The following is a 15,086-nucleotide window of genomic DNA, read 5'->3' as shown; positions in this document are numbered from 1 at the left end:
TTTATTCTTGGCAAGGTTCTATTGGCTTCTATTGTCTCTTTATATATATATATATATATATATATGGAATATTAGCTCTGTTGGTATTGTATAAGGGTGTTACAAACTGAAAAATGAAATAAGATCTAAGAGTTCTTATTGTGTTTTCGGTGCTGGTTTGATAATTCTTGCACTGTGAGTTTGTGAGGCAGATATTACGTACTTTGTATCTTGAGTGTTCTAACCAAGTAATAATCTGGTTGTGTCTTTGTTCTTGTTGCTGGTGTTATTTGATCTGTTTGCTTATGACTCAAGATTAGAGGATTGATTTGATCCATACACTCTCCCATTGGAATTCTGTCTGAGATGACTCCAGCAACAGTCTCTTGATTTATCTATAATTTTCTTATGATAAGTTGAGCTATGCAAAGACTCTAGTCACTAATACAATTCTAACCCACCTGAGAAAAAAAGACTTGTTCAAATATAGTTGCTTGACCTTAAAAGGAACACAAATATCATTTGAAAAGTACTGTTCAGGTAAGCCATGATGTAATATTATATATCATTTCTTTTTTCATTATTTCCTTGTAGTGTTTGTTGTTAATATAGAAAACATGGTTGGAAAACAAATTATGTATTGAGAAAGCAGAGTAAATCATGGATTATGTCAATAAAAGGTAAAGTAATATGTCAATATGGATAATGGATAATGGATTATAAGATGACAAGAAACCAAAACTTCTTAATTAAGATGGGCCAGATAGCCTCACAGACATTCCAACAAAAGCTCTAAATATTTGATAAAAGCTAGAAACAGAATGAAATGACAGTATAGAACCAACAACATATTCCAAAAGAAACCATCTGTTATAACAAACATTTCCTAATCTCCATAAGCAACACTGTCTATGACCACTGCCCTCCTCTCCCCTACTTCTAATCTTACTAAGAAAAACCACAAAAGATTAACAAAGCTACTACAAAAGCACAACTCACTAAACAACTTCAACAAACTATACCATGAACCTTAGATTGACTTCACCTTTGGAGAGGTATTCATTCACCACAACTAGTGGTAGCAGTTCTGTCCATGATTTTGGCTAGAATCTCCTTGCATTCCTTGAGTTTGTTAATACTGCCATCCAGCTTGGCGCGCTTAGTGGCAACCAATGGCGACTCATCCATCATTTTCTCCAGCCCATTTCCATCAGGAGCCATCATTTGGGCTACAAGCTCTCTTTCCAAATGGTCATTCACCAGCTTGTGAACACTCAGCTGCAAATGCAGAGCCATGGAGTCAACAAACCTTGTCAGCACAATATTCCAGTAAGCCACCATTTTCATCCTCAAGTCAAAAGCTTGAGGTAATAGATGTGGAGATTTGCTTGGATTCACCAAGTCAACCAAGCCAAGACCTTCAATGTTCATAGAATTGCAGGAATAGACATTTCTCATGAATGCATCTTTTTGAGCCATGAGCTTCTTATATTCAATTTCGAACTCCGGGTTACAAGTATAATCAGTCAATTTCTCCATCTCCACAACCTCCGAAACCCACTTCATAGAGTTCTCTTTCATCTTCTCTATCAGATTAAGCCCTGCTCTTTTGGCTGAGAGTTGAAGCTGGTAATAGTTTTGGACATGGCTCATCAGAACAGTCATCACCACCTCCTCTATGTAACTCCATAGCGTTTTCACAAAATCTGTAGGAATACTCGAAATCCCATTTACCTTTTCTTGTAATATAGAGAGAAATATAGTCCGGGAAAAGAAGTTGGGAAGAGAAATCTCTTTGGCTTCTTCCAAGTACTTGATCTCATCCATCAAAAAATCACTAGTTGGATTGCTCTGAGGACATTCTTTAAGATCACAGAAAAAGTCATTAAGAATCTCAACCAACCGAGCTTTACAATGCATCTTCTTATCATTTGGGTACTCGTCAAATTCTCCTCTCAACAGAATTTTCCTTAGTGACTCTTTGACTTGCCCAATGACCCTCCTGAAAGCACTCATGGCTTCAGCCATGGAAGACATGGCCTTGGGGAGTGTTTTGAACTCGGAAATATTATGGCTCAACTTATCATTGATCTTCTTGACAATGTCAGTTAAGTTTCGAGCTATACTCCTGGCTTGAATCTCCATAAGCTTCTGAGCCAAAACAGGGATCCCAACGATCGATTTATCAATCTTGGAAAGCAAAGGATGAGACTCGAAAAGCTTAGCTTCCGCTACTCGAGCATCTTCATACGACTCATTGCCGACCCTGTTCCTAACACAGACATAACCAAGCCCTATATTCACATCATCAGCAGTTACCTTTTCCTTGAGCCCTTCGGGTGACTTATCTGACTTGGTGACTACGGCTAGAGTCCTCTCTCCGGTTTTGTCAACGCTCTGTGACATTCGAATCGATTCACACGTGGGATTGGGAAAGTCAACCGTTGCAGACAACACATTGAGTATGATACTCTCTTCTGGTTTTATATATTCCATTATGATATCTTTGATTTGATCGTATATATTTTCTGGCTGGCCGTGAACGGGGACTCTGGTGATCCCAGGAAGGTCAACCATGGTCAAGTCAGGAATCCCTTTCTTCTTCACCACGAGAGTCAAAGGGGTTTTAGATATTTTCTTACCAGGTCCGGCAATCACTTGAGTCGCCTTGTTTATGGCTTGTGAGACATGTTCCTCGTCAGTCCGAACGACTTTCTTGTCATACTCCAAGAAAAGCGCCGGCAGAGGACTCGAGTGGTTTTGGAGTCTCATGATGAGAGGTACCCTGGTGCAAATGCCTTGGCCACGAGGAAGATTGATCCCAGCGAGTGATTCGATCACGGAGGACTGGTCTCCGACGACGACGATGGTGGGAAGCTGTACTCCTTCCTCCATGACAGCAAGGTTTCGGAGCTTGTCGACTGCATCGAGCACGGGACGAATCCTGTCATTGTAGGAGGAAGCTATTGGTGGTGAAACGAGGACTAACTCACCACTGCCATGATCGTCACCTTCTTTCTTAGCTAAGTTTTCCTGGTGACTGAGATCAGAAGCAGTAGGCTTGTTGTATAACACTGCAGCGGTACGCTTTCTCTTACTCTTCATTATTTTTTCTCTGGTAACAAGTTTTTCAGATGATGAAGAGTGACAGTGACTGTGAGTAGAGAAAAGGTGAGAAAATGAGTGTGAAGAAGGTGACGACGGTGGTAAGTATGGTCAGTGAGCCTGAAAAGCTCATAAATAAGAAAGCCATGGTCTTGTCAATCAGTTGTCGAAGAAATCTTCTACAATATTGTTCCTTACCCAGGGAAAAGTGACACATCTGGATGTGCCAAATTAATCTTTAGAGATTTTGATTTTATATATGGACAATTCTTCCTGCCTCACTTGATTGTGATTGGAAAAGAAATCACCACTGCCCCGTGATACACCAATTATTTAAAGGTATTCTATTTATTTATTTAATATATATTTAAATTATTTATAATTTTATTTTAGTGTCTTCAAATAATTTGTGAGACATGAATGAATGAGACAAAAAATTGAAGACATCAGATTTTTAGTCGTTAGATTAAACTCTAAGGTTTGTGAACCATCAGATCAATTTTTTTTTTAAATTAGTTAAAATACCATTCTACTCTTTAAACCATATAACCGAGTCATTTTCTTGTTTTCTATCGTTACCTTAGCTCTTTTAAGTTTATTATTAACCTAAATTGAACATGCAATGGGCTAGTTGATATGCAATATTAAAAGATTTAAAGTTTGGGTGAAATTATATTATTATCCAAAATAAACTATATGATTGTCAATAATTTGAGTTGGAAAGTGTATGAATAGTTTCTAACTATTTCTCATAATAGATCTTCCATAAATTAATTGAATCTTGTTAATTTCAAATCTTCTTTGATATTAGCTGTTACTTACAATATTACACATTTGAGCCATAATTGAACATATTTGAGTCATATGCTATATTTTTTTTACTCGTTAGTATTTTTTATTTTTATTATCTGGTATTTAAAAAGTGTGTAAAATAGAATATCAATCACAAGTAAACTACAACTAATTAATATTAAACATTTAACCATCTAAATTATCGCATTGTTCAAATACATCAACAAAAATTATTAATGCTAAACATTCAATTATTTAATCAGTCTGATGGTTAAATATATTGGCAAAATTAATTAATGTTAAACATTCTACTATCTATTTTTTTTTAAATCTAATTAATTTTATTGTCAAATACATTGACAAAATTAATAAATATTAAACATTCTACTATTTTTTTTTTTTTTGGTTAAATAAACATCTAATCAATCTTATTGTCACATATATAAGCAAAATTAATTAATGTTAAACATTGTACCATTTATAAAAGTTTTTTTTAAATCTAATTAATTTTATTGTCAAATACATTGGAAAAATTAATTAATGCTAAACATTCTATCATTTATAAATTTTTTTTATTAAAAGAACATCTAATTAACCTTATTGTCAAATATCTTGGGTGGCCATCTGAGCACTTTCACCTTGAATCCTTCTTTATTTCGCCTTGGGGAGGCACTTTATTTTTCCCCTTGTCCTTCTTGGATGGTTTGCGTTTCTTTCCTTGGGTGGCCATGTGAGCACTTTCACCTTGAACCTGTAGGAGCCTTGCTTCTTCTTGAGCGCACATGGTTATCAGTTCATTGATACTCCATTTGTCCTTATGTGTGTTGTAGGAAATTTTGAAAGGCACGTATTGAGGTGGAAGATTGTTAAGGATGTAGTGGACCAGGAAGGTTTCAGGAATGACTATATCAAGCTTCTTCAGTTGAGCATAAATGACCCTCATCTTTGAGATATGTTCTCTAACTCCTTTGACACCAGAGAGCTTTGTGGATGAGAACTGGTGGATGAGGTTGTTGTAAAGTGGTTTGTCTAAAGTTTCGAACTGCACCGATCATATAGTGCGATCTCAACAGCAGTGCTAGCTGCACATGATGCTGAGGCGATTGGATCGCTCCTATTTTTCATATAGTGCGATCTCAGCAGCGGTGCTAGTCGCAGTGATTGCAGCAGGTTCATCCTTCCTTATTGCATAGCCCATATCGGCGCAACCTAAATGAAGAAGAACTCGTTCTTTCCAGATTTTGAAATTGTCACCCCTAAGCTTAGGAATTTCGGTAAGGATTTCAGTGAAACTAGATGAGGATGAAGAGGTTGCATGAATAGGATTGCAAACTTAGATTTTTAAAGATTGAGGCTTAATGAAGTCATGTTTTACCAATGTATAACATGCTTAAGGATGAAATTTTATTAAACAAAAAATTGCTTAGTGGGCTAAATTTTTAATTTAATAAAAGTGGATGTATAGGATGATAGATTATTCAAACGAATTATTTTGGATAAATTAAGGTTTGATACTTCTATCTTTATTAAACTTTATGATAACACTATTAAATTAATTATCATAACTCCTGTGGGTAAATTAATAAAATTAAATTAATATATTATCCTAATTAATTATATATATAATAAAATCACTGTGGGGTAATATTATTATATCTAAATAATCAATCACAATTTATGTCCATTATATGATCCTTTCAAATTAATATATAATTTTATATAATTAAAGATGTGGCTACTCCCTAATTATTTAAAATTATATGGTTCACTAGACATTACAAATTCGTTATAACATAATAGGCAATCACAGAGAGTAGTGCTCCTAGTGTGGTAGTCCGAAGATCATTAAAAACTGTCTAGATTGAGCATTTGTCTCAGATTCATGCGTTCTTATGTCAACCACAAAATTGTTTATGTTCCATTCATAATTTTATTCACCCTAAATATTTTATGAATATAAGTGTGCTAAATATTATTCAACATATCTTAATGTTTAAATATAATATAAATATATCTAGCACAATAATGGAATATATAACATTTAAAATTATAATGACATACATATAAAATTAAATATAATTAAACCAAGAATAAATTTTGCATGAATAAGAACAAAATATTCATACAAAATTAGCATAATTATATATATGTAGAAAATAAATACAATAATTCCATATATATACTTAATGGCAGAAAAATCTATGCTAAATAAGACAATAAAATTATTTAATGATTTGGTGAATTAATAAAATAATTACACACACTACAACAAATTTGATATACAATGACTCCCTACAATGTCTTACACCATTGGTGTAAGACATTAAAACTTATCAGGGGTTTTAAATGTCTAATGGTGTAAGACATTGAAAGTTTTTATTAATGACTACAATTGGAAGACATTAAAAATGGTGGAAGACGTTGGAAATAGGTTGAGAAGTGGCCAGGGGGACATCTAATGTCTCCCATTGGGAGACGTGGGACACGTGGCACGTCTCCCACTGGGAGACATTGAATGTATAGAGGGGTACATCCAACGTCTCCCACTGGGAGACGTGGGACACGTGGCACGTCTCCCATTGGGAGACATTGAATGTATAGAGGGGTACATCCAACGTCTCCCACTGGGAGACGTGGGACACGTGGCACGTCTCCCAGTGGGAGACGTTGGATGTACCCCTCTATACATTCAATGTCTCCCAGTGGGAGACGTGCCACGTGTCCCACGTCTCCCAGTGGGAGACGTTGGATGTCCCCCTGGCCATTTAATGAATTTTGGGTCTTCTTCTTCCTCATAACACCAAACAGAGAGAGCACACCAAACAGAGAGCACGAAAGGGGCTGCGATTTTAGGGTTTTCAAGGTTAGTTTTTTTTAATTTTTATGAATTTTAGTTAATTATTTTGATAGAAAATCATAGGTTTAGCATTAGGATGAGTAATATACATGATTTTGTGTTAATTTTACATTTTTATGCATTTTTTTCTATACATTGTTAGATTTATTTGTTTTTCCATGGAGGTTTTTTATAGATTTAAGATTTCATAGTTTTTTTTTTAATTTAACCTATCACATTGTATATATTTCATTATAATATATATGTTCATGATTTTTTTTAATTTTTATCATTATTTATTTCGAAATTTAGATATATTTTTGTATGTATATTTAAACTTCTTTTTTTTTTTTAAATTCTAACTATTTTGTTATATATATATATATAGTTATTATGTTAAAATAAATTTATTAAATAATTTTAAAAATATAAATATATGCAAAAATTTATGTTTTTGTTGATTATTGAGATTTTAGGTTATGAAATTTTTTATTGATTTTTTGTTTAGGTTATAATTAGTGGCTCATTGGAGTTTTTTTTTATTTGTTTACCAATCAATTACTTATTAGGAATTTAGTGATATTTTTTTAGTAATGTTTAACATATTAATTAATTTAATTTCGTAAGTTGTGATTTTGGTGGTGAGATTTTAGAGAGTACTTTGCATCAAAACTTATATATCTATCAATCACACATTTGAGGTAATTAAGTTTCTAAAATTATAATAATAAGTTATATATTGCTAGATATTTAGTGATATTTTATTTATTATTTATTAATTTATTTATATTGGTTTGTGGATTTAATAGCGAATTCGATTACTACTTGAAGTAATTTTGCTAGCTTTTGAATTATTAATTGCAAGAGGTAAATATATATTCTCTTACTTCTACTTTTAATATTATTAAACAAATGTTAGAAGAGTTTGAATATCTTAAATATTCATCCATAGTGAAGTGGGTTCTGAGATTAAAATTGTGTGCTGCGGTGATAACGGAAGGTTGAGAACTTGTGTGTATTAGTGAAGTAGGTTCTGAGAAATTTGACTGTGTGCTGCGGAGCTATAAGGAAGAAACTTATTGTATGTTGTTTGAATTGTTTGTTTTGCTATTCACATGTAGATGGTTAGGTCACTATTATAGGGGAAATGCTGCCCGATTTTATCTAGGATAATAAACAATTAATTTTATATAGGCATTCTATAAGGAAGAAACTTATTGTATGTTGTTTGAATTGTTTGTTTTGTTATTCACATGCAGATGGTTAGGTCACTATTATAGGGGAAATGCTGCCCGATATTATTTAGGATAATAAACGATTAGTTGAGAACGGGCATTACTTGATTGAACATGCGAGTCCCGGGCATTACTTGAGAACGGTATTATTAATTAAAATTTACAAATTATTTTTGAAATTATAAATGTAATCAAATAATTAATTAATATATTTTACTTTATATTTCTTGCAGCTAACAAACACATCATATACAGAGGCACAAATTGATGAGTTGCGACAAGAATGGGCGACATATATGTTGCCGATAATCCAAAGTTACCGACCTCGTTGACAGGTTTTTTTTAAATTTTTTAACTCTTTCTTCATACACAATGCAATATTTGTTCATTTTGAATATTTCTAACAAATATTGTATTTCTTGTATATATCTAACAAATATATTTTTTTATTTCAATTTAAATTAATATTATTTCAATTTAATTAATTTAAATTTAGATTAAAATAATTTCAATTTAAATTAATATTATTTCAATTTAATTAATTATTAAATTAATTTCAATTTAGATTAAAATAATTTCAATTTAAATTAATATTATTTCAATTTAATTAATTATTAAATCAAATTAAAATAATATTAATTATAAATTTATTTAATTTATTTTTTTTAAATGTGGGAGACTTTCAATGTCTCCCATAGGGAGAGGTGAGAGACTTCCCACGTCTCCCAATGGGAGAGGTGGAAAGTCAAATGTTGACTTTCCACCTCTCCCATTGGGAGACGTGGGAAGTGACTCACCTCTCCCAATGGGAGACGTGGGATGTCTCCTAGGGACTTCCCACGTCTCCCATTGGGAGAGGTGAGTCACTTCCCACGTCTCCCAATGGGAGAGGTGGAAAGTCAACGTTTGACTTTCCACCTCTCCCAGTGGGAGACGTGGGAAGTGAGGTACGTCTTCCAATGGGAGACGTGGGATATACCTACAATGACCCTAGCAACAACGTCTCACTAAGTGGGAGACATTGTAGACTTCCAATGTCTCCCAATTAAAGTCATAAAACCTCTATTTTGTTGTAGTGACAAACTTAATTGTAAAAAAAATGTAATTACATTCTTAAAATAGTACAATTATTTAATATTTCATGAATAAAAGAAATATATCATGCAATAAATACACCAATAATCAAGTAATTGCACATTTTAATTAATTTCTAAATATATAAAATACCAAAATTATATGTTTTAATGAAATTGGAAAAAAATTAAAAAATGAAAGTTATTGTCTAAATAAGCATTAAAATGAAGAAAACAATAAAATTCCAAAAATAAATTAAAAAGGTAATTTTCGGATTTTTTATGAATTTTTCTTTAATTAATAAAAAAAATTGAATCTACCCTGGGGAAAACGACATGTCGTTTTTCCCTTACTGTGCCGTGGGACTTGTCAAAACGACAAGTTGTTTTCTGCGCTAAAGGGTAGCGAACGACATGTCGTTTGCTTTTTCTTCTCTATTGAACCGAGTCGTTTTGACCCGTTTTTCTGCACGTGGGTCACGCGAACCTGTTTCGAAACCCATTTGAAAATATTGATTCCGACGTCGATGTTAATGATTTTTCAGCCCATATCAATTATAAAACCTTCTATGAAGTGATTCATATGAATATTATGCATAAAAAATAAGTAAAAATCGAACATCAATATCAAAATACACTTTTTGCCATTATCGGGTTCATGAAGGTTTCAAAACTATTTTGGTTTCTCAAAACTCAATTTTGATTCAAACCAAATCATTAGAAAATGCAAGTTTAAGAGTTTCTAATGTTATTGAGATTAAAAAAAATAGTTTTTAATGAAAAAACCAAAAAACTTATAAACTTTCGGGTTCTTACGTGTGGGAATTCAAAAAAAAATTGTTTCCATTATATGCAAACTAGGTTCATGAAGCAACAAATCATTAGAAAGAGGTGCCAGATATTTCTAATATAACTTAATTAAGAAACAAATTGGAATTACCATTCGAAAATATTAAACATACTCGATACGAATATATATATATATGTGTGTGTATATATGAAGATGAATATAAAGACATATATAAAACAAATAAATATATATATATGCAGATAAAATTACCAAGGCATAGATAATCTGGCTCTGATACCAAATGTTAGATTAAATGAAATATATGCATATGAACAATCTTATACATGTAGACGGAATAAATATATAGATTGAACATATACGAAGAGAGGATCGAAATTGTATACCTCCAGCCATTGATTTGGTGAACCTCGATCTAACTTTAGGTCTACAAAAGAAAAAGAAACAGAAATTAGAACGAGTATACAGGCTTCTAAGCTCTCACTAACTCTTTTAGATGGAGTTACTGAAAGTTAGAATGAGAAGTGAGCTTGGGGACCGGTACTCTATATTTATAGAGTGAGCCCTACCATCAGAGTCTCTGCCACAAATTGAGATATTCTCTCCATCAGTTGAGATATGCAAAATCGAGTAACAAACAAAATCAGGTAACAAATAATATTGACCATTAATTAGAATATTTTGCTAATAAATAAAATATTGACTTTGATATATTAAATCAATTAGTTGTAAGAAATTGATTTTATATACTATATAAATAAATATTCTAACACTACCAACCCTATATGTGACTCGGCCAGGAAAGTCATGATCTTGAAACGGAAAGCAACTTCGGCATCTGCATCTACACGTGAAAACAATTGGTAAGAAAACTAAGTAAACACTGTCATCGAGCTCTATTAAGCTATAACATAACCCTATCGAGCCACTATCGAGCCTATCGAAAATATTTATATAAATATATATATACATGTGAATGCCGAGAGGATGATCGAAGGTTTGGGGTTTGAGGTCTGAGAGGAGAGAGTGGGGTTTCGGGTCTGTGAGGTTTGGGGTTGTTCGGGGTATGGGGTCTAAGAGGAAAGATTAATTACAGGGGGAAAAATAAGTTTTTGGGGGTTTTTTATTTAGTTTCGCGCGAAATAGGAAAGATATGCGCACCTGTCTCTTGAATTACCTCTGGCGACGAAAATTTTAATGTCGTCACTAGAGCCTAATTTTCTTGTAGTGATAATTCAAAATTGATTCACGTTAGACTAACACCTTAAACTAAGACTCACTCAATCTTAACAAATTTACACTAGTGAACAAGACTAAAAAAAAACAAACAAATTTGAAAGAAGTAATAGTTTGGATAATAAGTAAATCGTACAAAACACAACACAAGACTAATTAATAATAGCATTCCATTTTATCAAGGAATTAAAGGCATACATAAATTAAGTTACACTAATAACATGCATGCATATTTACACCGTACGTAAATATGCCTGCTCATGTCATCATATCATGTGTAACATTATTATTCATTACTACTAGCACTATATATATGATTGACATTATTTCATATATATGTAAGTGTCAATCGACAATACATAGAATACATATTAGAATCCAATCGGAGCACAAGCTCCGAAACCAGTCTTTCCAACACATACACATCCAGATTGGCAAGGTGACCAAGGCGCGCAAAATTTACCAATGCATTGAGGATCCTTTTCTGAACTTTCTTTCAGTAATATATCTGAAAGAGAAGGTTCGATAACGAGAGTGACCTGTGCCTGTCCAGGATGATCTGAGGAGTAAAGTTGAAGATTATTCAGAGCTCGCCCACCTGCAAAACTAGTGGATGGAAGAAACACAAGAGCTATAACTATAACATAGCTCATCATCATCACCACACTAGTATTCTTAGTACTCTTCTCCATTTTCATCATATAATAATATGTATAGGATTCGATCTCACTTGTATCAGTTCCTAACACCCTAACATTGTATTTATAGCACTTGAAAATAATATATCCATGGCCACTGGTCATGATTTTTTCTATAAAAAAAATGGTGTCATTATTTAATTGGCCATGATATGTGTAATTAATGCAATAGTCCAAAACTATATAATGCTTTGGTTCCATCTATTCCCAAAGATTACTAAATGTCAAATGCCAATGGCATATTTTTAATCAAACATATGTACACACACTTAATAGTACTACTTTACCTTTCTTTATTACAAAACTAAATAGTTTCAAACATCAATATGAAGAAACGAAATAGACACATATTTTTGACAATTTTCTAGTGACAACAGATACACTGTTTTATTTTATTTCTTATTTAATGTCACCATTAATTACAACAAAAAAGTAATTAGACACAAGTTATTACTAATAAATAATGAAAACACTAGTTATCAAAACATTATTTATAAATATTAAGAAATAAATATATGAGGTCGATATTTGTACCTAATTAATTTTTTAATATAATTTTTCTTAAATATTTCTTTTAGGAAATTATTTAAAAGGGTCCAAAAACAAAAGCAGATGAAAGAAAAAAAAAACTCTATAATTGGAAATAAATGAAAATATCAGATAGATATGTACATATGTGGTGGAAATAAAAAAGAGGGGCAGGAAAAAAAATCTTTGTCCTATTTAAAACACTTGTTATTCTACAATGCTTATTACTTATGTCTTTCATGGAATTATGCAATAAGCTCTAAATTTTTTGTCATATCTTTTCTACTTCTTCTGTTTGCTTCTGTACTATCCACATATTTAAAAGCATGTGGGAATTGCTTTTTATTTTGTTTGCAAAATGAATAAAAATCGCATGTCCCATGATTATTTCCTTCAATTGTCAGTCACAGCACTTATTGTTTTTATTTCCTTCAATTGTCACGTCACACAGTTATGTATCAAAATCAGTTTTGTTTTTTCTTAGGAAAATTGACATTGTAGTATTCTATTTAGGGGAAAATACTTTTCCAATATTATAAAATGGAGGCGTATTTTTTCAATTCCAACCATCATTTAGCATATTTCTCCGAATAATTCTCCTTATTTCTTGGTTTATTATATATCTTCTTATCATCAGAATTTATTATAATAATGGTCAGAGGATCCACGCGTCCGATGAGATATGTAAAAAGATATAATAATGGACCACTTAATTATATTATTGAGGTATAAAAAGTGGTCCATTGTTTGTAATGGGGAATGGACCATTTATATTATTGAGGTATATATATATATATGGAGAGAATTATCTATTTTATCTTTTTTTTTTAATAACAATAAAAATTAATAAAATTATTTAAATAAAGTAAATAAATTTAAAAAAAAAAAGTAATAAATGAGCTATAATATTTTCTCATTTGATATTTTAAAATTTTCATATTAAAGTATTTAAATTACTATGTCAATTATGTTTTAAAAAATGTGACCAAAAAATACTTATGTGCTTAAAGTCATTTTTTTCTTTCTTTTATTAATTATTTATTTTGTTATTTAACTTATTTTGTTTATCTACACAAGTGTGTAATTGTAAAATAAGACATAAATATACTTTTTTTTCTTTTTAGTGAGAAATTACTTATATTTAATTGCTCTCTAGCCATTAATTAAATAATATATACTAAAATATAACTTTTTGTTGGCTTAAAAATATTGCAAATTAAGTAATTAAAATTTGATCAAATAAACTATAAAATTCATAGTTTTAGTTTGGATTTTTTTTAATATTTTATTATATTAAAATTCATACATATTCTTTCTAATATAAATATTTATATAATTTTAAAACTAAAATGCATCATATATTTATATATAAAAAGTTTGTGTCTAGCGAAATCTTTGTTAAATGGTTTTTTAATATGTTTATATCATTTTTTTTTATAATATATGACAAAGTTTATTTATTTAAAATTATATGATAAAAAAACAGAATAAAAATAAATAGAAATATTTTCTAAATAAAACTAAATAAACATATATTGCATTGTTGGTTTTAACTAGTATATATATATATATATATCTTTATATATTATAAATGTGAGCTTAACGCAAATTATTGGTTTCCATTAGATTTAACATTTTTTTATTGTTCTCTAACACTGTTAGTTTTAAAGTCATATAAATAAGGTAAATAAACTAAAAAAAAATTAATAAAGTCATCTAAATAAGGTAAATAAATTAAAAATAAAAAATAATAATAAATGAGCCATAATAATTTCTCATCACATACTTTAAAACTTAATATTGAATTAATTAAATTATTATATCAACTATATTTTCAAAACTATAATAAAAAAAACTATATATATGTTTAAATTTATTATTTTCTTACTTTTTTTAATTATTTATTTTATCATTTAATTTATTTTATTTATCCAAACATATGTACGTAATAGTGACAAAGGAAATAGATTATGGAGCCCAAATTTTATGATGAGAGTTTGATAGTAGAGAGAAATAAGCTTGGAATATTAATGTGCATTGCATTCTAACAAAAATAGATTAGGTAAACTAAGAACTTTAAACCAAAATATAAACACAAAATCAATTACATAACAAGAACAAATTTGACATTCTTTGTATCAATCTCTTAGAGGCATTTCAATAAGCATATAGTATGTGCAAACAAGAAAGATAAAACATTTTATATATAGCACATAATATAAAATATTTCATCCAATCATTATTAAAATCGTAATCAAAGACATTTGGAATATGAAACAACCATAAATATCATGGTACGAAATAAAGTAAAATATCATTTGTAGGGCAGTGGAAAGTAATTGAGTAACTTACAACGAAATAATGAATTTGTAACGCCCTACTACCCAAAGATCGTTACGTTGTGCACTTTAAACAGTGATAGGCTCGCTAACCGAGTCATTTGGCCATAATCGTGTAACTAAGTATGATTAACGGTTTAGGGTTAAAAAATTTGGTTAAAAATACAACGTTTCACTAAAACGTTTACTGTATACATTGGGATCCCGAAAATATATTTTAAAGATTAATTACAATAAAATATTTACAACCAGCCGACCTAAGCGGCAAAATAGGGTTTTTCCCTAGTTCCTCTTTAAACCCTTGGCCGTGGCGGTCGAGCAGCCGCATTTGTACACATCGTCACCTAAGCTCTCCAAATCAAGGATGGTCCTGCTTTCTTTTGCCTTTGCCTACACCACATAGCACCCGTGAGCCGAGGCTCAGTAAGAAAACTCATTATGCTCATGAACAGATAAT

At 31.0% G+C, this 15,086-nt stretch overlaps 1 protein-coding gene across 1 annotated transcript; it reads right to left on the bottom strand.

The window, feature by feature from the left end:
• Positions 1 to 704: 704 nt before the first annotated feature.
• LOC133801816 (dynamin-related protein 4C-like) lies at positions 705 to 3,417 on the bottom strand. Its single transcript, XM_062240053.1, has one exon. It carries the CDS (start codon positions 3,082 to 3,084, stop codon positions 1,039 to 1,041), a length of 2,046 nt encoding a protein of 681 aa, XP_062096037.1. The 5' UTR covers positions 3,085 to 3,417; the 3' UTR covers positions 705 to 1,038.
• Positions 3,418 to 15,086: the final 11,669 nt, after the last annotated feature.

Source organism: Humulus lupulus, chromosome 9 (genome assembly GCF_963169125.1).
Source record: "Humulus lupulus chromosome 9, drHumLupu1.1, whole genome shotgun sequence".
Taxonomy (NCBI): domain Eukaryota; kingdom Viridiplantae; phylum Streptophyta; class Magnoliopsida; order Rosales; family Cannabaceae; genus Humulus; species Humulus lupulus.
This window is presented reverse-complemented; position numbering and strand designations above follow the sequence as displayed.

Coding starts and splice junctions, on each gene's coding strand:
- LOC133801816 (XM_062240053.1), bottom strand. CDS start 3,084: ATGAAGAGTAAGAGAAAGCGTACCGCTGCAGTGTTATACAACAAGCCT.